This window comes from Catharus ustulatus, chromosome Z (assembly GCF_009819885.2).
Source record: "Catharus ustulatus isolate bCatUst1 chromosome Z, bCatUst1.pri.v2, whole genome shotgun sequence".
Lineage (NCBI taxonomy): Eukaryota > Metazoa > Chordata > Aves > Passeriformes > Turdidae > Catharus > Catharus ustulatus.
Genome location: NC_046262.2, coordinates 7,598,093 through 7,623,785, shown reverse-complemented (window position 1 = coordinate 7,623,785; position 25,693 = coordinate 7,598,093). Strand labels below are relative to the sequence as shown.

General features: G+C 46.5%; 2 protein-coding genes across 7 annotated transcripts in view; one reads left to right on the top strand and one right to left on the bottom strand.

The window, feature by feature from the left end:
* Window positions 1-11,675: 11,675 nt before the first annotated feature.
* Window positions 11,676-25,693, bottom strand: part of TPGS2 (tubulin polyglutamylase complex subunit 2) — a 34,513-nt gene continuing 20,495 nt past the window's right edge. The window contains exons 8-9 of one of the 6 annotated variants that reach the window (XR_004420755.1): window positions 13,004-13,124; window positions 11,676-12,479 (exon numbers count right to left, since the gene is read on the bottom strand). The gene's annotated coding sequence lies outside the window, so the exon portion shown is untranslated. Of the gene's footprint in view, window positions 13,125-20,308; window positions 20,328-23,206; window positions 25,232-25,693 lie in introns of those variants that run through there. The other 5 variants (XR_004420756.1, XM_033085703.1, XM_033085705.2 and 2 more) reach the window with 5 other exon arrangements.
* Window positions 12,011-23,392, top strand: LOC117010749 (aquaporin-7-like). The gene is made up of 7 exons (XM_042780159.1): window positions 12,011-12,030; window positions 13,516-13,654; window positions 17,212-17,338; window positions 19,219-19,356; window positions 20,070-20,188; window positions 20,825-21,042; window positions 22,724-23,392. The coding sequence occupies exons 1-7, from the start codon at window positions 12,011-12,013 to the stop codon at window positions 22,881-22,883; spliced, it is 921 nt and encodes a 306-aa protein (XP_042636093.1). The 3' UTR covers window positions 22,884-23,392.

Below are 25,693 nucleotides of genomic sequence, written 5' to 3'. Positions count from 1 at the left end.
TTTGGATAAATGAAGGGTTGAACTGACAGCCTAAGAAGAGCTGAGGTTTGGTTACCATGTGGGCACAAGCTGGGAGTAGGTGATACTTGACACTTTTAAAAAATATTTTTTCAAAAATTCCCAGAAGGAGCACCTCCAACAGCTGCAACTCTTGTTGTCCTGTGCATCCTCAAACAGGCAGGATAGGTTTTGAGGGAAAAGGTTTGTGCAGGGCTCACTCATGTCTTTGAAGCCACTGAGACTTTCTCAGCTCTGCTTTGCTAGTGCCTGGCAGTGAGCTGGGACTTCTGACAGCTTCTGTCATGCTATGCTTAAAATATTGTTATGTGCCAAGTTGAAGACATTATATTCATATGGAGCCAAAAGTTTTATTAAAATCTTACCTTAATCAAGACATAATAAATGTATTATTAGTTCAGTTGCAATGATACTAGCACTTATAATCCAGATTATTACAGAAAAATCCTTATTAGTTGTAATGCTCTTAAAGGTGCTGCAAAGAAAATTTGCCATATCTAATCCTCCTCTCCAGGGAGGCTATCCTCACCTTCTGAGTCTTGTAGCTGGTGGCACCAGCCTCCTCAAGCAGAGAGGTGGTGGTGGCTTGTCTCTGTGAGTCATCAGTGCCCTGAATTGTCACCAGGACAAGCACAAAATTGATGGTGGTGCTCTTTGCTCCTCAGACCTGCAGTCTGCTTGGGGCTATTTTTATGTTGTTTTTTCTTTTTTTTTTTTTTTTTTCCTCATTACACTCTTTCTCCATCTCTGTAGTTTCCAGGTGAAGTTTAAAAGTTGCACAACAGCTTTCCCCAGCCTCAATTAACCTAAAGGGCTATTTCTTGTTATGCAGTGACTACCTATGCTTGACATTTTACCCTATATGGTAACACAGAGATAAAGCCACAACAGGTTATACAGAAGTTATTCGATCACTGGCAATTGTTAACATAAACTAAGACCAGCACAGGTCAAGATAAGCCTGGATGCCAAAGCTTGTGTCTTTTGCCAGCAATTTAAAGAATTATATTTACTGGGCTTTGTCAGTGCTGTGACAGATGCACACCTCCAAATATTTTTGCATCCTATGGCAGCAGGAGGAGACCCCCAAACACAAGAAGCCACTAAGAAGAGGTGACAGGACACTGCTTAGTGACACACCACTGTTGATGTGCTCAGGTGAAAGTCACACCATTGTGGGATGAGAACTGGTGGGAACTTTTTTCGTCTGAAGATGCAAGGAGCTTTTGTGTATTGCTCTGCTATATACATATTTGTTCTGCTGAGGTTGTACTGTATCTGAGAGAAGGACCATGTTTGTTTCTCTTTTCTTTCTTCTTTTACTGACAACTGTGAATTTGTTTTCAACCTTCAGTCTCTGAGATGGCTGGAGACAGTCAAAGCAGCTGATATTTCTGAAAAGGTTTTTGTAATGGGCAGTGCTGTCAAGCTTCCCTTGGGAATAATGAGAAAAGTCTCAGGGCTCTTCTCAATCCCACAAGTAGTTTTCTCCCTCTTCATTAACATGAAAAAACTAGCGAGATGTAAAAATTTTTAAAATTTGTTTTAATTATTTTTTTAAATACACAGTCCTGTGCCTTATATTATGGCAGTCTGCAGTGCTAAGCCTGGCGCAGCTGGTGGTCATCTTAGAGATGCTGAGACTGTCTGAGTGGTGGGTGTGCACTTGCTTTTCCCCTGGCAGTTCTTCTCCAGTTCCAAGAGAGAGAAGTCAGTCCCTCACAGGAGTGGCTTCCCGAAGGCAGGGGTGCTGCTGCCACCTCTTGGAGCTGGGAATAAGGGACTAGCACAGCATGGGAAGCACTGTCATGGTGCACTGGAAGAGGCCAGCGTGTAGGAAGCACGGGGTGGGCACCTCTTAATTTTGGTCATGCTTTCCATGTGGTAAGCTGTGCTCTGGTGAAGGCCAAAGGTCTGAAACAGGTGTGAATTTTTGGTCTCGTCTAGATCCTCAAACAGCACAAGATCATCCATACAGGCATTTGATTTCCAAAAGATATGTTTTTGATTCAGGGTATAAATGGTGTGTGATGTGGCCCTCTGCAGTTTCCAGGGACAGCTGTACAGCCATGTAGTGGAAGTCATCATTTTGAAGCTATTATAGCCTCTAAAATGCTATTAAAATTCTTCACTGCTATATGCATTACTTCCATTATGATAAATGGAAGAGTGGAAACCAGGTTGCTTTAAAGCCACACTAAGATCTGACCTGTTCTCTATGTAACTATAATCATTACTTTCTGTTCTTTGCTATCTTGGTTCTTAAGTGGTGCTTATCAGCATAATATCTGTGTGCTATCTAGGAATGCATTAAGCAACAGATGTTACATGTTGAGCTCCCATCCTACTCATGGGAGAAAAATATCTGTAATTATATTGTTTTGTTTGAAATGCTCATTGCAGCAGGTCAGTCTCTCCCTTTCTTTTTCACAGAGGCACACGTGCAGGCACACATGGAGAGCTCTTCTTTTAAGCTCATGGAAGAACACCAGGAGCAGGGAGGCTTTTAGCCTTTTTGTGCCACAGTTTGGCTGCCCCACATAAAGCTCTTCCTCCTTCAGAGGAGAATAGAGTTCAATACTGCTCAAAGAAGAAACACCAAGGGCAGCCTCAATTCTGAAGCTGCAGGCTCTTTTAGACAGTTTGGTCTCCTGCTACCTTTGTAAACAGAGAGTGGAAGTGATTTGCTACTCTCTGGGAATGTGGTGGCAGCTCATAGCAGCCCAGGATTCAGAGGGAGCCGACCATTGCCCTGGCTTATCCAGGTACTGGTGTGTTGTGCTGCCCAAACCATACCACAGTCAGTCTGGGCACAGGACCCTCCTGCTTCCCAGTTTTTCCTCAGGCAGTCCCTCTTGTTTCCCCCCTTTTTTTCCTGCTAGTCTTCTGTTTTCACCCTGCCTGTTGGGGTGGTTGGAATGGGAGCTAAGCAAGAAGCTGTCCTGCTGTGAATGTCCCTGCCTGTCTGAGACCAGCCCAGCACAGTGCTCAGGGCAGGGACCCATCCTGCAGTAGAGATCCAGACAAAACCTCTGTGCTGAGGGTGCCACCACTGCTGTGGGATCTCTGCAGTCTGGCTGTTGGCTTCTAGCTGAGGCTGAAGGCACTGTCTCTGATTTACAAGCCTTCCATGCCAGAGTCTTGATCTGCAGATCACCAGCTTTTGAACTTTTCAGCTGATAAATGCTGGGCAATTGAAGTAGTGAACAGCAGCTCCTGAAGGAATGGGGCATATATAAACTTGCTGCACCAGTCACATTTGGTGTCCCCCCTTGGCACCAGGCTACAGCACAACCATGCTGGCAGGTTGGTTGGAGAGCAGCTGTGACAGGAATATGCAAAACATTTTTTCAAAGGACCTTGGTTTGCTCTCCAATCATCATCTGAAAAAATTACTTCATTACAATATGTTTTACTGAAAGGGAGGAGGGACTGGACTGGAGCAAGGTGGTAGGGCAGTTAACTATAATGCAAGAGAGCGGCCCATAAAACATTTTAGTCAATCATTTATAGAAACCATGAAAAGGAAATACAAATGCAGGAGAGGGACTACAACAGCTGATTTTGTGGCATTTTCTGTAAACAGCAATTGAGTGATGGTCCAGTGACTCATTCTTATGGCATTTTCCCAGATCTGATAATATCCTGGACTATAAGCAACTCTCCTATCTATGCAGACTTTTTTTTTCTTAAACATATTTCACGCACCTTTGTGCATAACATAACATTGTTGTGTGTGTAATTGCATATTGGAGATCTCTATCCTCTGTTTCTGTCCTTTGCTTGCGTATGCCTTGGCTTATGATCCTATCATGTGCTGAAAGCTGAGCAGGACTGATCCGGCAAGACGGGTCACTGCTTGAGAGGGAAACTCTGATTAAACCTCTAAGTCCTGCAGCAACTGGTGACAGCATCTCTGAGGGATAAACTTCCAGACAGGCTGGGTAGGACACTGCCCATGGCAGCACCATTTTCCTTACATACTTGTGGTCATCCAAGTCAATCACCAGCTGATACTGCATGACTTTTCTATGGGATTTGTTTTCTTCACAGTTATGGGTTGTCAGCAGTCAAAAAGAAATTTAAAGTATCAGGACTGCTTTCCTCAGCACACATCTTCATTTCAATAAGTAGACGGGTGTTGAGTTAGCCGATACAGAACTCAGAATAATGTAGACTTTGACCCTGGGTTATGGATTAGGGTCAGTCTGTTGAGAGCTTTAAGATGATCAGGATTCACTAATCTCAGTTGCTCTGTGTTGATCAATCTTGCTATCCTGTCAGCAAGTGTGAATCAACAAATGCAAATGATGAACACGTTTTTTTCCTCAGTGCTGACAACCTAGAACATAACATGTTTTTGTCACTCCTGGATTGTATCTTGCTCTATGCAGATGTTGATCAGGGCATGATGTCTTCCATCAGGCTATTGCCTATGGGTAAAAAGCAGTGTGATGGATTATTTTGGCAGTGTTTCCAAATAAGTCAGAGTCCAAAAAATATGGGGCAATAGTATGACAGAAATAACAGCTAGTGAAAACTTATCCAAGGCTCCTGAACAAATGTATGCTTTGAGAGTCCAGCTGCAGCCCAAGGAGACCATGGTGAAGAACACATCTCTGCTCCTTCATACCACTCTGTGTCTTCATCAAACTTACACGCAATTGCTGGTTGTAAAATTTCCCCTTTGCTGCTTCTAAAGTGATTGCCAGTGTGGGCTTTACAAGAAGTCTTGTGAGTCCAGAAGATCTTGTTCGTGTCCTAAATTTCCAGACTGGCCCATTGCAAACCCCATAGCACTTGAGACTGAGACCCTGCTCTGACACTCCTTTTCCCAGCTACACTGCAGCTCCCACGTGGATCAGGGACTGGACTTACCAGGAGGGAGGAGGGTGCAAGCTCTCACCCCAGGCACAGAGGAGGGAGAGTGGCCAGGGGTCCTGCAATACTCCCAGAGCTCTGGCAGTGATTTTCTCCCCCAGGCCCTTGCTGACAGTGTTGTGTGACTGCAGTGTGATGATATGGCATTCAAAGCTACCATCCCATGGAGCTGAGCAGAAGAGAAAACTCAGGAGGGGAGATGGTGCTTGCACAGGGGAGGAGGCAGGCAAGCAGTGAGCAGGCTCTGCTCTGCTAGTTTGCCTTCTCCTGTGTACAAACAGCAAAGGCCATAAAATATGAGATGAACAAGACAAAGTCAGTTATTTACTGCCCTGAGCATGATCGTTCCCCATGGTGAGTTTTCAAGTGCCTTTTGCTTCAAGTCTGCTTTTAAATGACGCATATGATGTGGCCTCCTCCAGCTTCTGAAGGAAAAGGGAAAGGAAGCTCTACCACAGTGCAATAGATATCCCTCATCTAAAGCTTTTACTGTATCTAAAATGCCATTGAATTGCTGCATTGCTGTAGGCATTACAGTAAGTGCTCTGGTGAGCTGAGGAATTGCTCTGCTGGCTTGACCTGATGTGGATATGAAGGACGCTCCCACTTGCCCCTCTGACCACTGACCTCACCAGTGGTGAAGTGACATCCTTGGCTGTCCTGGGGCTGGAAGACATCACTATTTGTACTGCACAGTGGAGAAAAGAGTAATGAGATGGATGACCCAGCAGCTGATGGCACTCCCAGCACTCTGCTGTGGCAGGTGTTTTAGCAAAGATCACACAACAGGTGCAAGGGTCTCCTCTGCCCACCACAGGCTGTGTCTGAACAAGGTGTTTTGGCCACTCCCTGGAGATGAGGAAATGCTCAGGTCTCACACTGGTGGACAGTAGAGTCAGGAATATATTTTTACCATTTTCATGTTGTCTCAGATCTGAGAAATTCAAGAACAGCAGCTAGTAAACTCTGCTAGTCTTCTGCTCCTGTGACTTAAGTACTGAAGTGGTGGACATCCCATTCCACTGGACACACAGGTAGCCAGGCAGTGGTCACTGAAATGGATTGGACCCATGAAGAAGATCCATGAGAGTGTGATATGAGAAGAGTGTGTGAACAGAACAAATGTACTTCCCCAGAACTATTTTACAATCTTCAATGATTCACAGTTCCGGCACCACTTGTGATACAGGGGTGTCTATGTTTAACAGCCATGGGTAAATTTTTACCTTCATGAATTTGTCTGTCTTTAGATGTCTTTTAAGGACCTGCAACATCCTGTGTCAAGGGCTTTTAAACATGCATTACATGGCCTAGTGCATGAGCAACAGTTTGAGCTCATTCTGTGCAAAGTCATTGGAGCAGTCACACATTTCCCAGCAGATTCTTCACTGGCTGCTCCTGTAGGTGTGAAGTCCAGACAGGCACCTGCTGTGCCTAACGCTGCAGTTTGGAACATGCATGAGCACTTGAGGTGCCAAATCCCCACCCATATATTCACAGACCTGTTATGGTTTGTATCTCGTGGTGGAGCCTGGGGACTGTGTGGTGGTCAGAGGCCCATCACATCAGGTCCTCTGCAAATACACCCTGAGGTAGTTCCTGAGAGCTGTAACAGGTTCATGTAAAGAATTCATAAGATTATACATTGATTATTTGATTTAATAATGAGGTTCTTATGAAGTCAAAATTCGGAAGATGGTGCATAAGAGTTGCTTCTTCACTAGGAAATCACTGATAGGCATATATACATTTGAGGGTCTGTGTGAAAACAAACATAGGGACAATAAAGACAGTGGCAAAATTGAGTAATTGCCATGGATAAGAGATATTTGCACTGTCAGTGCAGACTGATATGTGGTACTGTGTGCTTAGGGAAATAAACTGCATGTCTGTGCTAATATACTTAATATGAGAGAATTCATGAAGCTGCCACTTGTGTCATCCAGGACTTGTGCTGGGAAATTACAGCTAGGAAAACTGGCTCGTTTTCAGGGCCCATCAACAGGATTTTCAGCTTCTCTGTGTTGTTCTGGGTCAATGTCTTTACATGCAGAAACCAGAAGAATGGGAATGGCCAGGTAGCCATCCAGATCCACACCCTGGCCCCTCTTTTCTGTGTCTCAAAACAAGAGGCAAAAGGGGCTGGGGGATCATGAGGGTGGTGGGGCCTAGGTGATGCTGGAGGAAACTTCTGCTCTCACTGAAATGCCTGTGGGGATCCCTGGAGCGCCAGGAGAGGCTGGGCAGTGTCTGAGAGGGTTTGTGTGCATGCCTGCGAGGAATCTGTGGCACCTCCCCACGGCTGAGATACTGGGAGCTTATCGGGGTTTCCTCTGGATGCCTTCACGTCCGCACCAGCAGCAGCCTCTGGGCTGGGGTGGGCTGGCGCTGGAAAGCTGACCCAGCCGTCTGCATTCTGGCCTTTCCCTCCCCTGTGCAGAGACAGATCCCACGGGGCAGGCATTGCTCAGCACTGGTGTGAGTCATGCCAGATGCTGTATGGTCTTCACCGCCTGGCAGGTGTGATAGGGGAGAGCACAGCCGTGTTCTGGGGGAGATAGCTGGGTAATTCACTGATTACACATATGGGCAATGATTAGTGCCACCAGTCAGTTCCTCACCCCACAAAACATCTGGATCACAGACAGCAGAAAAATGGGCTTTTTACAAGGGCCTGAAGTGATAGGACAAGGGGGAATGGACTTAAACTGGAGGAGGGCAGGTTTAGATTAGATATTAATAAATTCTCAGAGGGTCATGAGGCCTTGAGAAGCTGTGGGTGCCCCATCCCTGGAATTGCTCAAAGTCAGGTTGGATGGGCATCTGAGCAACTTGATCTAGTGGAAGGTGTCCCTGCCTATGGCAGGGGTTTGGAATAAGGCGGCATTTAAGGCCCTTTCAAGCTAAAATGTTCCATGATTCTGTGATGGTCTGCCTGAAGGTTTAGCATCATCGCTTGAAAGGTTTACAGGCATAACTTCTATGAGTGGAATGCCTGGATGCAGTACACCCTTAAGCACCTGGTGGCTGTGCAGAACTGTGTGAAGTACTGCTGGCTGAACCTTGCTCTGCTTGCTGAGCAGCAGAGGGAGCAGGCATGGCTGTCTGACTGTCCGCAGGCCCTGCTCTGGTTTTGCTCTTCGTGAATGCCAACACAAGCTTGTGCTTTTTGGTGCTGGTCAGGCAGATGCTGGGCTGGTGTGTTTTGCAGGACATCCTGCACTGGAGTGCCTGGGGAAAGGATGAGGCAGAAGAGACATTATGGGATGAAGTACAAGGGATTTCATCAGTGGCATTGTTTCTGAGAGTAAACTCTTTGCAAACTGGCTGTGGGGGGCACAGCCATGCTGCACTGTCCCTGGGTACAGTCAGAGGCAAGGAGATGTTCAGAGCAGTGTGCTGGCTTCACCACACTCTGCAATTTCACAACCTCTTTTACCTGACCCAGTGTCTCCTCCCCCAGCCTGCAGCCTTTCCCCTTTAATCTCTCCTTTCAGAATGTGGGTGTTTGTGTTCCTCTAGGAGAAAGCCTGGCTGCTCTTACCTCCAGGGTGATGCTGTCCTGTGAGCCCTGTATTTTCCCTTTATCTGTGGATTGACAGCAGACCAGAGCAGGTGGCTCAAGGCTCGGAGGGAACACTTGAACCCACAGAGTCTGCTGCAGCTGCCTGGGCCTGGGCAGCCCCACAGCAGGGTCAGATGCTCTCCCGCAGAGGGGTATGGTGGGAGCATGGCCCTGAGCAGGCTGGGAGAACAAGATGGTAATGGAAATAAGGGGTGATGGCAGGGCAGGAGCCAGCATCACCTTGTGGGAAATCCCATGGTACCTGTGGGACCTCTGCTGCTTGCAGCTCTGGCACCCCAAAGATGAGAAAGACATGGAACTGCTAGACAAAGTCCAGAAGGGACCACTAAGTTGATGAGAAGACTGAAGCACTTTCCCTACAGGAAAGACAGGCTGAGAAGGTCGTGGCTATTCATCCTGGAGAAGAGGAAGTTGTGTGGAGACCTCACAAGAACCTTCCAGTACCTGAAGGGGCCCAGAGGGAAGCCAGAGAGGGACCTTTTGTCAGGAGCTGTAGTGACAGGGAATAATAGAAATTGAAAGTGGGGAAATGTAAGCTAGATATTAGGAAAAATACTTTACTGTGAAAGTGGGGAGATACTGGAAGAAGTTGCCCAGAGAAGCTGTGGATGGTCCATCTTTGTCAGCATTCCAAGCCAGGCTGGATAGGGCCTTGAGCAACCTGGTCTAGTGGGATAGGTCCTTGACCATGGCAAGGATGGATTGGGAGTGGATGTTCTTTAAAATCTCTTCTAATCCTTGACATCCTATGACTCTATGACCTGATCTACTCCTGTGCCTCCGTTTCACTCTCTGTTAAATGTTTGTGGGCAGGGGAGACTTTCCAGGGCTTTTCACAGATTAAAGCTGGTGGGTGCCTCAAAAATCACCATGCTTTTCTCCGTTTAAGAGTGACTTCATCCTGTCTGATAAGTCAGACAAGGGCAGGAGAAGTGTGGCCCAGCATGAGTGGATGGGTTCCTGGTGACCAGGAGGGTTCCACTCTGTTGCCCAACAATGAGGCCAGGGCCACTCCCGGCAACCTTGTCACACGGAGTCCTGCTCTGCCCCTATAAACAAAGTCAAGCAATTCTTGTCCTGCTGGCAGCATCACCTCATGGATTACCTTCACCTGATCATCCCTGCAGCTGTAGCAGCCCTGTAGCTGTAGCAGCGTGGGGCAGGGCAGCAGTGCCCTGGGCAGGACCCCACCCATGAGCCGCTGCATATCTCCATCTCTCATTCCACCTGTTTTTAACCAAGATGACTGGAACAGGTCTTGTACCGACGAAGAGCAGAATGTGCAGGTGATGAACTTTTGGCTGGCTTCAGGGCAAGGGAGAATGGGTGAGCTGAAAGGCTGTGGATGCCAGTATCCTGGGAATGGAGAGGGGGTGACAGTACAGAGAGCAAAGACATTTGCAGAGAGACACATGGGGTGTGTGAGACTCGCTTGGTGCCTGCCATCCATAAAGAAGAGAAGGAGACAGACAATGAGTGGAGCATGAGACCACAGGGAGCAGGTGGTCCAGGTTATGTCAAACAGGGTCTGTCCTGGACAGTGAAGGTCATACCAGTGCTGTTATGATCTCTCTGACTGGGTCTTGCTTCCTGAAAGGTGCTGGAGATATTTTGGTGCCCTGTTCATTTGGTCTGATTGAGGAACAAGCTGTTTTTGCCGATGGTGAGCAGCTCCTCTGCTCAGCTGTCTGCTTATGTTCCTCTTGGCTTCTGGGGAAGAAATGCTGTACCAGCAGGGCTGAAGAGAATGGAATGGTAATGTTCCACCTGCTGATTAGCCCAATTAAGAGATAAATGAGCTCCTAGGTGCAGAGGAAACATGTGCACAGTCAAACTGAGTCAGAGAAGTTATTCCTTGCAGAATGCCCTGGAGTGGCTGAGTATTCATTCTTCCCAGGACTGCTCTTGCAGGACCCAGGGGCATTGCTGTCCTGGTTCTTCATTACCATGGGTATCAACACCAGAACTGTTAGTACACCTTGACTGTGCCAAAAATTTCCTCTTCAAACTGAGATTTTTATTAGCAGTGCTGAAAGCACACCTGTCTTGGGGAGGAAAGTGGGTTGGTTTAGTAAGTGGTTGCTTAATGTGCAGTGGAAAATGTGGCAAAATCATTGTATGGCCACAGCTGAGTGAAGTTTCAACCTGTGAGGGTATCAAGGCAAACATTAGGAGGTGGTATGGAGCTAAGCATGAGCAGCCAGTGCTCTTCTAACAAACCTCACAGGAACATTTTAAGCGACAAGAAGTAAGTTAACTCATGACTGTGACGGGCTAATGCTGCACACGGACAAATGGTTTTGAGAATTTGTCTGAAAATTAGAGGAAAGTGTCTAATCTTCAGAGCAGCAAATTCTGGTACCAGGGTATAATAGAAGGAGTTGGGCAATGATCATCTACCACTAAAATGCAGAGTGGCCAGACCACCAAAGGGCAGATATGGTGTGGCTGTCTCTGTCCGAAGGGGACTGTATTTAGTGACCCCAGAGATCCTTGTCAGCCCTGGGGGTAAGTGAAACCCAGCAAGTACGAGCAGGTTGCTGTTGGGAAACCAGCAGATATCAGTAATCCAGCCCTTGGCTGACTCACTTGGCTTGCACTTGCTCAAGATCACCACGTCTGGATGCAGGGAGAAGGAGCAGTCCAGCCCCCTGGCGGCTGTGGGGGTGCATGTTGGAGTCCATCACTCCATGTCTGTGTGCAGACACTGGAGGGGAAGTGCCAGTATCTAGCATGACTCATGGGTCAGGCCTCAGATGCTTATTTTAGGTGAGGAAGAATTACCCGTTGGAGCTGCCTGTTTTTCTCTGCTTGTTATAAACTCAGGGTCAGGCTCACACACTTTGGGTTTGTGTACTCGTAGGGCAGAGGTGCTCTGACTTGCATGACCTTCAGAAAGGTGATGGCTTTGTTATTTTTACAGTCCTTGAACATTAGCAGGCCACCTTAATGTCTAAAAATGGCCAGCAGAACCTCAAAATTAAAGGAATCTCATATTTTCAGCAGCCAACAGAGGAGCCATATGAACACCTCGAAGGGAAAAATTAATGTCTCAGTGCCATCTTGTGGAATGACCTGTATACAAGGACAAGCTCTTAGAAACATGCTGGAGTTTTACAGTTTGGTGGTAATATTGGCAATTATTACCAATAATAATTGGTAATAACTATTACCTAATGTTATCACCAAATATTTTCCAAAGATTTTTATTACACAGTGGGATTGCTTTTTTTTCCCAGAGAAGACTGCAAGTCCATGGGAACCTGGTGTTCCCATAAAGCACCTGTCAGTTTTTCAGCCTGAATCAGAATATTGAGATGCCAACAGTTGATGCCTGAATGCACGAGACAAAACCTGTCAGATACACAGCAGCTTCACTCTTTGCCCACGGGGAAGGAATCCACTTGGAAGGCTCCCTGAGATCTAGGAGAAAAAACAAAGTTGTTGGTCCAGTTGCGGGTGTTAGTGACCCATTAATACCTTGTCCTTCTGAGAAAGGCTGTGAGATCTCCAGCACATGGAGACATGAGGATCTCAGATGACATGTAAAGTCAGCTAGAAATCACCATGTGCAGAAGAAACTCAAGGGTCTTGTCACTACCCCAGCCTGGTGCTCCAGGACCCATGGTTTGTGCTCACCAATAAACATTTGCATGGCAGAGAATGAACTGACCCAGAAAGGTTTATTTTGGGCTACAGCATAGGTCACACACCCACAGGACAAAAACTTTCCCACCTAGAAATATGCTGTAGAAACATCCTTGCAAGCAACATCATTATCATCCATCATAATTAAATGATCCTCAGTATCAGAGACAGACCAGTAATTTACTGCATATTTAGCCAGGTGTTCACTGAGGTCAATAGTTAATCTGTCACTGGAGGAGGGATTACCCCAGTCCATAAAACTCTCCCTGCCACAAGACATACAGTCATCTATGAAGAAGAGAGGAGAATCAGCTTCCCAGGTTCTTTCATACAGCTGCTGAGTGCCCTGTGGGTGAAAGAAAAGCTCATGAACTTTTGCCATGCAGTAGAGCAGTGGGAGGCAAGGTCAGGGGCAGCATGTCCCCCTGTCCCCATCAGGACAGCAGCTGACACCTCTGCAGAGCTGTCCCCTCCAGAGCTACACTGAGAAGCTGCAGCAGGTTGAGAGGAAGGTGAAGAAAACCAGCAAAGAACTTGGAAAGGCTCAAGGGAAAAGGTCTTGAGTGTTCAGTGGATATAAGTTTTCCCATGATTAATCAAAGGTATTAAAATCTTTTCACTGTGGAAAGGTAAGTGTGCCTGGTGATCAGGGAGATAGGCAGAGGGAATGAGGAGATGGAGGAGGAATCAGGACAACAATGGTTTTGCCCTGGCAGCCACATAAGATTGAAGATCTCTTGAGACTGTTGCTGAGGTTGGTTTCTCCTTGCCCTAAATGAGAGGACAGACAGGGTGGCTGGTGGCAAGGCTCTCCATGAGTGTGATGGCACCTGCAGACACAGGTGCATTCAACAAGAGCAAACACTCTACCTGAAACAATCCATTGTGCTCTTCCCAGCTGCAGACTGCAGAGCACAGCTTCAGGCAGAGCATCCTTGCTGCAGAAGAGGCATCTGGATAGTTCTGCACAGGCAAACAGTCCCAATCCAATCTATTAAAAAAAAATACCAAACCACCAGTCAATGGGTTACAGAGCAGAGCACAAATTCCTGTTCAGTTCCTGTAGAAAAGGTTAAGGAGAAAGACAGGCTTCAGAAACACATCAAGGTGTTTGACTGCTCCACTGTTCCAGGGTTAGGCTGTCCTGGGCACAGGCACAGTGTTATCAGTGCCCTCAGAACAGAAATAGTACATCACTAGCATACAGCTTTTATAGGATGGCATATGTGGGAGGGAGGGAGGGAAGGGGATGGAGGAGGGAAGACTTTGAAGCTAGCTGCTGCTTCATTGGCTTGTTCATCTTTAACCAAGGGAGAGAAGGTGTCTGGGGGTGAAGAGAGGGTGCCAAGTTTCAAAGGGTAACCTGGCTCAGTGCAATGAAGTGTGCTGTCACAACAGGAGCACAAAGACAGCACTAAGGAGTCGAAGACAATGTTGGAGAACACTAAGAAGGTGTTGAGGATTCGTAACAGCACCATAAGGCAGATGCTGGCAGAAGCACTGGGAACATTCATCCTCATGGTAAGAAGGGTCTGTGCTTGTGTATGAGAGTGTGCGTATGTGTGTGCAGCCATTTAAGGCAGCGATTTGTAAGGTCAGGGGTTTCCTACCACATCCTCAGGGTGGCCCAGATGTTGGTTGCTACTGCTAACCCCTCTGCCTTGGTGGGGTGGCAGTTTCCTAGCAGGCAGACCATCTGCCAAAAACCTTCTGGAGCTAAAAGGTGATGCAAGGAAATGGAGGTGGGTGCTGGGGGAGAGTGAAGAAGGTGGGATAGAGTGAAAATCATTTAGGTTGCGAAAGACCTTTAGGAGCTCAAGCACTAAGCCAGCACTAGGGAGGCCACCACTAAACCATGTCCCTAAGTGCCACATCTACATGTCTTTTAAATACTTCCAAGGTGTTACATATATTTAACATCTGTAAACCCACCACTTCCCTAGGCAGCCTGTTCCAATGCTTGACAACCCTCCTGGTGAAGAGATTTTTCACAATATCCAATCTAATCCTCCCCTGGCACAATTTGATGCCATTTCCTTTTGCCCTGTCACTTGTCACATGGAAGAGACCAGCCCCCTCAGCTACACCCTCCTGTTAGGAAGCTGGAGAGAGTAATCAGATCCTCCCCGAGCCCCCTTTTCTCCAGACTGAACATCCCCAGCTCTTGCAGCTGCACCTGTGGACCCTTCCCCAGCTCCACTAGCCTTCTCTAGACATGTTCCTCTTTCAGTTCACTTCTGGAGAAAACAGAGGAAGAGCTGAGGAATGAAATCAGAGTAGTGTTTACAATGCTTGAGCCACACCCCCTGAAGATCCCATAGCGTGAAAGGAGACTTTTCCTCCTGCTGTGCCAGAGGTGTGCTGTAGCTGGGGAGGGGTCGGGTCTGAACAGGTCTGGAGAGCAGACCCAGACTCTTCTATCACTGACAGCTGCTGCAAAATGAAAACAGCGTTCATCCATCTTCCCCTCGGTGTTGCCAGGGTAATGATCTTTCCACAGAGATTCTCCAGAACCGCAGCCCACCATTAGGAAATGAAATTACAGGGTGTGAAGCATGCCAGGATTTCACTTTTTTCTTGTTGCCAATCGAACAGTGCTTATGTAAATCATACATAAACTGCTCCTGTGCTTATGTAAATCATACATAAGCTGCCCCCTTGCATGAGGGATCTGTTTCACTAAGAAATAGTTTTTGAGCCCCTGGGCTGCTTCAGAAATGCTTGTGTAGAGGATTAGGAAGGTTTTGCCGTCACTGGTGGGGACTGGTGGGAGCGAAGTACCCACTGGGACCAGAGATTTTGAATGTTTGATCAACAGAGCAGAGTGAGATCCTCCCTCTGAAAAGGCCTGGTATCTCTCTGTGCCAATTTGCTACATCTGGACTTAGCCTGGGCTGAGACGCTGTGTTGGACAGAGGCTGGCATGCAAAGGCTGGGCATAATCTAAATAACTTGTACTTGAAGATTTATAGAGGAAGAAATTAAGATTTGTGCAGGCACAGGGACCTTCTGGCACAGCTCTCTGTACCAAGAAAGGCGCTCATTTCCAAGGGCAACAACTGGCTGTGCAGAGCGTGACTGCTTTTTTTCACATAATTTTGCACATCCAGCTCTTTGAATTTCACTCCCAGGTAGTTTTGTACCCATAGCAAGTCTGAGTACAGACACCTATGACTCCTCTGCAGTAGCTTAGCAAACCATTTTGCTTTTTCAGTTCTCTGTTATTTGGTGGTAGAAGTTCTCCGGTAATAAAAGAACAACTTCAGGGTCGTCCTGGCAGGGAAGCAGTGTGAGGTGGAGACTTCACTCCGCACTCTGACAGTTCAAGGCAGATTTTGCAACCTGCAGCTCACACTGGCTGTTCCTTCACTGATCCATGGGAGGGAGGAGAGAAAAGGAGGATACTACACTTGGGCCCCATCAAGGGCTGAAGACAAGCAGCTTCCAGCATCGGAACAAAGCATACAGCACACCCAACTCTTCAGCAGCAAGAAGAGTTCTGGCCTCAGTGCCACAGGCAATGTTCTGGATGCACCTCCATGATGCCTGAATGGCTATTATTTGGATAATAACACTCACCCCAGGGCTTCTCAGTTTAATGGACAGGCAGTGTTGGTAAGAGGAACCAGGCAGCAGGACTAAGCAGCACAAAGACTAGGGAAGAAGGATACAGGAGGAAAACAGGAGTTTGGATCTCTGCTGAAAAACAGATTCTGTGTCCTATCTTGTGTTTTTGTCAGGATACAGCTGTTTATGCACAGTCATGTCTCCTCCCCTGCAACCCTTGCTCTGCACCCACGTGCTCTCCTGCAAAACCTGGGCCTTACATATTTGTATCTCTTATATCAGGCTTTGGAAAATCAGGGATGAATATACAGAATTTGTGTAATTTGCAGATGTTAAGGGGATGTCACAAATTATTTCTGGGGGCTTTTTCTAAGGCAGACTGAGAAGGGCTCACACTGTGGGGTCTGTAGCTCTGTGCAGAGCACAGAGTGTGGTCTGTGTCTACAAGAGATAAGAAGTGCAGCATCTCTACAGAACAGGGGATTTGGGTGATGTCTGAAAGCAATGAGGGGAAGAAGACACAGGAGATAAAATTTGGATGCAGGCAGAGTAGCCAGGAAAAAAAATCACAATTAAACAGTACAAGCCAAAGCAAAAGTTTATGTGCTGGAGGACATATTGACTTTCTTGTCTTTGAAAGACATGTCACCTTGGATGAACATCAATGCAAGGAACAGGATACGCTTTCCAAACCTTCAGTGTTTTGTGAGGCAGAAACCTCAAAAGATGCCTTGTCCTGTTCTAGATTTCAGTGTAAGAGGATTCAAAGAACTGATTTTCCCACTCTTACCACATCAAATGCAGGAAAGAGAATTCTCTCTTTCAGGACAGAGCAATGTCTTGAATATGTGTTTTCCTGCTGAATAGTGTTTACCCTTAATATTTTCCCTGGTTCTCCTTAAGTCACTTAAAAAAAAAAAAAAAAATCCACTGAAAACTTTGGCTGCTTCCAAACTGAAAATATATGTGTCAAATGGAAAAGTTAAACCAGAATTTCCTTTCTTGTCTTTTGCTGGAATGTTACCAAAATTAGAGTTGAGTCTGGCAAATAGCTGTGTCCAAATTACATATTTAGTCAATAAATTGCACACAGGAAGAGAAGGGCAGTGAGAATTTGCACACCCTCCTTCCATCCATCTTGGGCATTGTCTCCCAGTGGTCTATGGTGATGCTCCCCCAGTTCATGTCCCTGGTTTCAGGCAGAGCCATCTGCAGTGTGGCTGTGTGAATGATCCCCACTGAGCCCCAGCTCTTGATGTGAGTGTTTGGGGTTTGTCTCCCCTTACCCAACCATAATGAGAGTGACTAGTTTGCTTTGCTGGGCACCAACCTCAGCTATCACTTCAATTTTTGCAGGGCAAGGTTGTTCTTTGTTTTCTGACCATGTCATCTTAGAGACTTCCTGTCTTTTGGGAGCTCATTACTTTTTCAGAAAAAATAGCAAAGCAGCTCAGTCTACCACAGCAACAAGAATACTTTTAACACTCCTTTCTGTCTTGCTTTTTACACAGGTGTTTGGCTTGTCCTCTGTGGCACAAGTGATATTGGGAAAAGGAAACAGTGGTCAGTATCTGAGCATCAATTTGGCATTTGGCATTGGTGTCACCTTGGGCATCTATGCAGCTGGAGGAGTATCTGGTGAGCAGCACTGTCAGGCATGAGACATATCCCAAAAAGGCCATGTGCATTGGGGCAGGAGGAGTGGGGTGTGGAGGGGTGAGGTACGGCGTGGGCAGTGCCCTCACCTAAAATTAAACCAGTCCTAGAGTTTGCAGGCAAGAAAAGGGCAAGAAAAGCAGGTGAGGCCAGGGACAAGGCATGTCCAGCACACACAGAGAATATTGACCCCAAACTTGTGTTCTGAGCTGTGACAGGACAAGCAGGACAGGGAGAGGGGAGGAGGTTTGGCCAGCCCCTCCTGTTGTGGCCAGCAGAGCCAGGTTTCAGCAGCTCCTCCATTTGGGACATGCCAGCAAGGCCCAATGAGACAGGGAGCTCCCAAAACCTGCTGCTGATACGACCCATGGGGAAAGAAATAATTTATTGCAAAGGAGAGCTTACAGCTGATGTTGCAAAAGGGATGCAGTTTTTATCACACACACCCATGCACAGGTGCCCCACATGAACTCAGGAAGTGGTATTTTGGGGCCATGGGGTGGCATCCCTTCCATGATGAGCATTACCTTTGCCTCCTGCTATTTATGCATTCATTTGCACCAAGAGAAAACACTAAGGACAAATGGGCAGAAAATTAAAGCAACTCCTTGCTTTTGCACAATTGGAATAGACAGAGGTCCAAACCTGGGGCTGGCATGGAAAGCAAAAATTTTCCATGTGAGCAGTCAGAAGTAGTCAGCCCTTGATTTTTTTGTCCTTTTGGAGCTGGAGGAAATATCCTGGGGAAAGCAGACTGAGGAAAATAGATTCTGCAGTCCCAAGTGACTTTTGAGAAGTAGCTCATCTCTTGAGGGCAGAGGGCAGTGCAGAAGGGATTTCAGCTCAGCCAGCAGTAGTATGGTTAGAGAACAAACTTCAGACTTCCTGACATGGTAATTTTGCTTCATCTGTGTCACAAGGTGCTTTTTGTGATGTCTGAAATGGCTGGCTATACCCACAAAAGAGCAGAGGGTCTAAGAAGGATCTGTCCCCATTCCAGTTGTGGTTGTTGGATTGCAGCAGGTGCTACATGCACTTCTATTTCAGTCTATCCTCCACTTTGATGAAATGATGGGTGTCTGCATCTTACCCCTTGTGGAGTCTGGAGTATAAGATCGTCATGAGGGCTGGGATATTTACTGACCCTCAAAATTTATATGTATCAGGCAGGAAAAATAAGTATTTTCTTTAGACTCCTGGGGACAGGACGCCTGGAGAACACACATGGTTTGCACCAAGGGCATGAGACCCAGACTCATTTAGTCTTCAAAGCACTATTGTGATATCAACCTCCTCCACAGAAAGTGTTCCATCAAAACAGGTCTTCATCTACCCGTAGTTGCTTAAAATGTGCTGAAGTATGGGCTCTTTTTAAGATCAGTAGGGAGAAGGCCATTGAGAAACTCAGAAGGAACCTCATGCCATCCCAAGAGAGCTATATCTGACAGGTGAGATGACCCAGTCTCTGGAGGCAGCCTGTGGTCTACAGAACTTTTAGAAGACTAGCTAGGAGCTCTTTGACCTGCATGATTCAGCTGTCAAGAGAGAAAGGCTCATTTTGTGTCTGTGCAGGAGTAAGACCCTGACCTGCGAGAGTCTTGCTGTTCTGGATCAGTGCCTGGGTGATTACTGTGGGGCATGGGGCATAGAACCAAAGAATAGTTTGGGTTGGGACAGACCTTTCAAGTTCCTCCAGTCCAACTGCCCTGCAATGAGCAGAAACATTGACTACAGCAGGTTGCTCAGAGCCCTCCCTGTCCAACATGGCCTTGAATGTTTCTAGGGATGGGGCATTCACCATGTCACATGTTCCAAAACAGCTGCATCAGTGTTGAGGCCTCTCTTTTTCTGTGACTTTGCAGGAGCTCATCTGAACGCTGCCATCACCATTACACAATGCCTTTTAGGAAAGATCTCTGGGACAACGCTTGTAGCTTACATAACCGGCCAGTTCCTGGGCTCCTTTATGGCAGCAGCCACTGTCTTTGCTGTCTACTATGGTAGGTTTGTGTCTTTTACCAGAGGTCAACTCACAGTGTTGTCAAAATATGTCCTTTTAATGTAGCCAGCATGATTTCTGGGTGAGGAGGGCAAGCTCCTGGCTTGTGGGACAGACCACAGCTCAGGCTCAGAGCAGGTTGCAGGTATACCTCTGGGAAGGATACACAGCTCCTGGAGAACATAGCTTCTTTTACTCTGGGCATTCCCACTTCCAAGATCTGTCTTCAGCAGAAGCGCAGTAGCTCCATTTCGCCAGCATTTTGTTTCCAGGTCTGCAGGGCTTTATTTACATGAACTACCATGTATTAGGTGCTGTTGGAGCTCTAGGGGGACTCTGCTGCTCTGTGGAACACAGGTTCACAGCCATTGGGGGTTTTGTGCTGTAAGCAGAGGACCCACCACCTGTTATCTCTAGCATGTCCCAGTCTCTGAGGGGCAGAGGGTTGGTCCAGTGCATCCAGACCATCCAGGCTACCCTGGGCTCCTGAAGCAGGGATAGGAAGCTGGTAGGTGTAAAGAAGTGACTGCAGACCAAAGTCTGTGGGTAGCATATATTGGTGAGATCATGCTCTGTAAGAAGTGTGTCTCCTCCATCACATCTTCTACTGCCTCCCTTTTCCCTGATATCTGTGCTGGCTGCAACAGGTGGACTTGTGTGTGTGTCCTGTGGGATGAATGCTGTGCTAACTTCCATTCTTCCCACTTCTCCTAGATGCTATTTATGACTACACCAATGGGAGCCTTACAGTGTCAGGACCAACTGCCACAGCAATGATCTTCTCCACTTACCCTGCTCGCAATGTGTCCTTGCAGGGAGCCTTCTTCACAGAGGTCAGTGGGAATGGCTGTGGAGTGCTAGGAGAAGGTGGGTGGTCACAGGTGCTGCTGCTAGGCTGCTACTGATCCCCACAGCTCTACATGCACAGACACATTCCTCTTTTCCCAAGGAGCCAAGCATCCAGAAAGGCACCTGAAAGGTAAGATCCAAGGCACTGAGGCTAGGCAAGCCTAAAGGGTTTGGCCTAAAGCCTAATACATGTAGGCTGCTCCACAACTTGGTCCAGGAACTCTCCAGACACCTTCCCTGCATGTTGTGCAAGCAGTGAGAAGTGAGAAGCTGGGCTGTATCACCAGCCATCTCCTCTAGGTTCTGGGCTTACCTGTTCCTTCCCTATTTGGATTGTACATGCACTCCATGCTCCTTGGCATGTGCTGGCTGGCCCTCCCCAGCACAGAGAGCCTGGGACTGTGTCCACGTAAGCACACCCTGGACTGAACGTCTGTGATGGAACAGATCAATTGAGATTGTGTGCAATGGACTCCCAGCTTACAACAAAGTGTCCAGATGTCCAGAAATAGGAAAGGGATTCTTCAGGGGATGTGGGGAACTAAGACACCAGAGCAGGATCTTTCAACCTTCCCCATTCTCTCTCCTGACTTGTTCTTCTCCCTTTTCTCTTCCCACAGTTTACAGCAACAGTTATGCTGATCCTGGGTGTTCTGGTCATCCATGACGAGAAAAACAATGCAGCCATCAAAGCTGTTCAGCCCATACTCACGGGTATGCTGGTCCTGGGCATTGGTCTGGGAATGGGGCTGAACACAGGCTATGCCATAAATCCCTCCAGGGACCTGCCTCCCCGCATCTTCACAGCAATGGCTGGCTGGGGAATGGATGTCTTCACGTGAGTGACCTGTTTTGCTCTTACTCTACTCAGCTTGCCAGGGGAGGAGATAAGCACAAGATAAAATGAAGCCTTTATTCTTGGCACCAAGTGTTGGTACCTGTGGGGTTATCCCCCTGGTGCTCTCGATGCACCCTTTGTGCTGGGTTATCTCAAAACGGTTACAGCAGCTAGTAGTTGTTAAAAAGGGTATTTATTGTAAAACCGCATCAGTCTTCAAAGGCGCAGTCATAGACATTAAAGTCCATGCCAAGTTTTAGCATAAAGTCCCGAACAAAAGCAGGAGCCATCTCCGGGGGTCCTGGAGAGGCTGGTGCTGCTGCCAGAGCTGCTATCTCCTTCTTGGGTGTTGGAGATGCTGGCAGGCATGGCAAAGCGATGGCAAAAAGCAGTGGCAAAAGCAAAAAGCAATGGCAAAAAGCAAAAGCAAAAAGCAAAAGCACCAACTCGCCCCAATACACAATCTTATATAGGATTTTTCCAACAAGCTAACACATAAATTCAGACCACTTTCTCTCAACCTGTGAAAATTCTAATTTCTTAACATGCTAGGATATGTATAAACTATGTATACGATCTATCTTGTTCTATCTGAAAACTGTAAGCGTATTCTCACTGAAGTTCTATTTTGTCTAAGTAGTGTCTAAGAAGGAGCTTCCGGAGCCTATACTGAAAACATCCGTGTGTTTCATAACCTTCACTCGAACTTGTTCTTCTATTCTGATATCTGCACCTTTTACTTACTAAAAACACTACAGCTCTCACTGAAACTTACTTACTGACTTATTAATCCTAAAACTCAAATTTACATCTGAACTTATACTCAAACTTGTTCTTTAACCTAAACTCTCATTCTATGTGTGGGTGGCTTAACATGTTTCAATCTATCCAAGGGCTTTAATTCAATTCCTGCACTCTGGCTTCAGAGTGAGAATCCTTCACCTGAAGGATTCAGGCAGGCCCTTGTCTCACTGACTCCAACAGGAATCACTGCAGAGTGAGGGTTGTGCTTACAGGAACCTTGTGCATTATGTACACAAAATTTGGCATGGGATTTACCTTGACAGTCAGATACTTCAGTTTGGGCACCAAATTGTCTGCCTGTTCACTGGAGATCCAGCTGGTTCTTGTGGTGAGCAGAGAGTCAGAGCACAGCTCATCTGAATGCAGGTGGATTGCTGAACAGGTCTAAATTTAGAGTCTAAATTTGGACATGAAACCTTGCCTTCCTTCAGTAAGAGGAGGAAGAGTAAGATGGTGTCATGTCATGGCTTTTCCTATGGTGAGATCATTACCAGAGTCTCCTGTCCTGGATGCCCATTTTCCTAAAATTTCCAGAAAATATATTTGAGAGCTCAGTAGAGCAGTCACAGATTTTATTGGAAACAGGGAAGCAAAATGCCTATGTCTGTCTGAGAGTCCCACTCATCCAGACCACACAGCCCACTTCTTTAGGAGAACAAGAAACCTGGAGTGTGGAGACACCTTTCCATGCTGATGACCTTCCCTCCAGCAGTTAAGTGAGAGGAAAATGAATTTGTCTAAGCCAATTGTAGGCTTAGTGCCTGGAGCAGGACAGACTCCTCTGCTCACACAGCTCACTCCCACCCCAGCAGGATGTGGTGGCAGGGCAGTAATTCCAGTCAGGCTCACCAGCTGCCTCTTCTGTGTTTCTTTTCAGGGCTGACCACTCCTGGTGGTGGGTCCCAGTCACAGCTCCAATTCTGGGATGTCTTGCTGGTGTTTTAATCTACAAACTCTGCATCGATTTTCACAACCACCCTGCCCATGAGACTGAAAATGAGAAAGAACAGGAAGGCATGGAGACTTCCAAACTGTGATGGCCATGTGCTGTGATGACACCTGTGAAGGGCACATTTGTCTGTCCACCATGCAGATTGATGGGGATCATGTGATGGATGAGGGATGAGAGACTGGATTTCAGTAAACCTACTCTGCTTAAACAGACAAACTTGGTATCTGAGATATTGAGCAGGCCTGTGTAGGGCTAGACCTGACTGTGATCTGAAGAAATTATTCAATCTCCCTGCATAAAAATCTACAAAAACGCCCCCAAAAAACAACAACAACAACAAAATCCAAGCCAAAACTCAACCCCCAAACAACCATCATATTCTGAAGAAAAGCAAAGCAGAGCTACAAGTCTCTAGATAGATATATATTCATTTACATCAAAATACACATATCAACAGTGGCAGATACAACATGATTTAGTTAATTAACACAGAAATTTTAATCTGGAATATTCTTTGGTAAGAGGCAGATACTACAGTGATGGACCAAGGGCCTAGGCTTGCTTCATTTGCATATCTGTCACCCGAGTTTGGAACAGCACAGAAGAGACAACAAGGACAGTCTAAAATAGAAACGTGAACCTGCTGGGTTGTTAGGGTTTTGTTCATGCTTGGGTTTTTTTAATTTTTTTTTTTTTTTTTTTTTAATCTGAACATTCAGGAAGCATTACAAAATCACTAAACTAAACTACACAGTCTCCTGAATCCTGCCACAGTTCTGCTGGAACACGGTGGCATCAAAGAACAATGTATGTACTGACACTTGAGACTTGAGCTACACCAACTATCACCACAGAAAAGAAGTCAGGGAACTTCTGTGACAGTGTCTCCAAAAGCTTGAACAAACTGCCCCCCCTCATAATTTTTTTCTACTCTGAATGCATAAGAAATGTAAGAGGTTGCCCTGCTGCTGCAGGAATTCTGCTACCTTCATCTGAATGAGGAAGTGTGCTTGTGACAGCCTTACAAGTTGGAGCTGTCACTGGACTAAAAACAGAACACTATCAGAAGCTGCCTCTTCCCAGGAGGGTGACAACAGTCTTAACTTTTCTAGAAAGTGCTTAAGCAAGTATGGTATGTATGTCAAGCACATAACTGCAGTCCCAGTGTTGGGTGCCATGAATAAACCATACAGAGGTCTCCAAGAGTAGGAAGTGACAGAACATCGCTACTGCACAGAATTCCAGAAAATGGCATTTACTGGCTGTAATGATCATTCCCATCCCAATATGAAAAGGATAACTGAGCTATTGCTACGGCATGGCGTGGGGTTGGGTGGGAAATACTCACATGTGCTTTCTTATTAGAGCTCCCTTTATACCAGTAGAGCAGCTACAACATATCTTCACCTGTCTCAAGATGCACATGGGCTTGAGAGAGTGCATTAGAGGATTTCTTGTCATCTGGGGGTGGCAGAGAGTGGCTGCCAGGCAATGCAGCAACAGCACTTGAAGGTGGGCCCTTGGCAGTGCTGGAAGCCACAAAACACACCTGAGCAGGGGCTGATGGCTGCAGATTTTGTACAGTGACTGCAGGACACTAGTAGAATACCTAGCACACAACAGTTCAGTCTTTTGGCCTGTGTGAAATAAACAGGGAATTTCTGAGTAGCTCAAGAGGGATTAGCTAAAAGTACTGTGACCCACCCCTTCTCAATGCCAGATTCTCTACTGCATTAAAAAAAACCACCCCAAACAATCCATCCTGAACACTGCTCTTGCCATACATCCTTTGCATCCCATGCCCATGACCTCCCCAAAGCATCTTCAAATACCCAATCACTTTGGAGGAAAATATTCAAGTATTTATTAAAATATTATTAAGCACTTACAGGATGGCTTCATCTTTCTGAAGGCCATACAAATTCTCATGAAAGCCTCACAACATCCCTGTGAGGTAGGTTTGTCTACGTAGTTATGTGATGGTTTCAAAAATTAGAGGTGATGCTGTTTAAATAGTCAATGCTTACTTGAAGACAGTGATTTCGATTTCCATATTCAGGCACAAAATGTGTTGGGTGCTACCATGATTCCAGCATATTTGGAAGACAGAATAGCATAGAAAAGTAATGGAAACAAACAGGAGTAACTGAAAACCAGCAGTGTTAAAGTGCATCTCTAATCTGAAAATTTACAGCACAGAAAACAGCATCAGGGGCTTCTAAGGCTGTAGGATCTCAGTGGCCCCTGGTGAGATCCTGCCCAAATGAAAAGTGTCTGTTTCAATGGTCAGCTTTGCAAATGAATGTGTGACAAACCAAGGGGTCCTCCTGGTTGATTGGGTCTCAAGACCATTGACTCTTTGCTCAGCAGTTCCCACAAAAGGGAGGGATCTTGCAGCTTCTACTTCAGGATTATTGTAAATCATGTCACCATCTGAAAACATACAGCACAAAGGCCAAAAAGTGGTCTGGGATGCAGAGCAAGTGGCTAGGCTAATGCAGAGACATGGAAAACCTGAGTCCCATTGTACCACGAATCTCAGAGCATAGGTTGGATGAAGCAGAGGGAAGTGCAGAGTTTGATTCTATCTGGAGTGAAAGATGCTTCTGTGTTCACTGGGTTCTAGCCTGCTCTGACTGCATGCAAGGTCAGGACAGTTTTCCATCAAGGGACATGGCAGAAACATTTTCACACCCTCTACTTCAGCATGGGTCTGATAAAGTAGCAGTGAATTACATTTACAGTAATTTCATAATTATAAGCCGCACCATTTTGACTAAAATTTAGGTCTGAACCTGGAAGTGTGGCTTATAATCAGGTGCGGCCAATATATTGATGAGGTTCAGAAATTTGCCAACCTGGAAGTTTGCAAAGGCGGGGAAAAGGTGGGGCTGA

Coding starts and splice junctions, on each gene's coding strand:
- LOC117010749 (XM_042780159.1), top strand. CDS start 12,011: ATGAGGATCTCAGATGACAT. Junction 12,031..13,515: donor ATGAGGATCTCAGATGACAT/GTAAAGTCAGCT, acceptor AGTGCAATGAAG/TGTGCTGTCACAACAGGAGC. Junction 20,189..20,824: donor AGGGAGCCTTCTTCACAGAG/GTCAGTGGGAAT, acceptor CTCTTCCCACAG/TTTACAGCAACAGTTATGCT.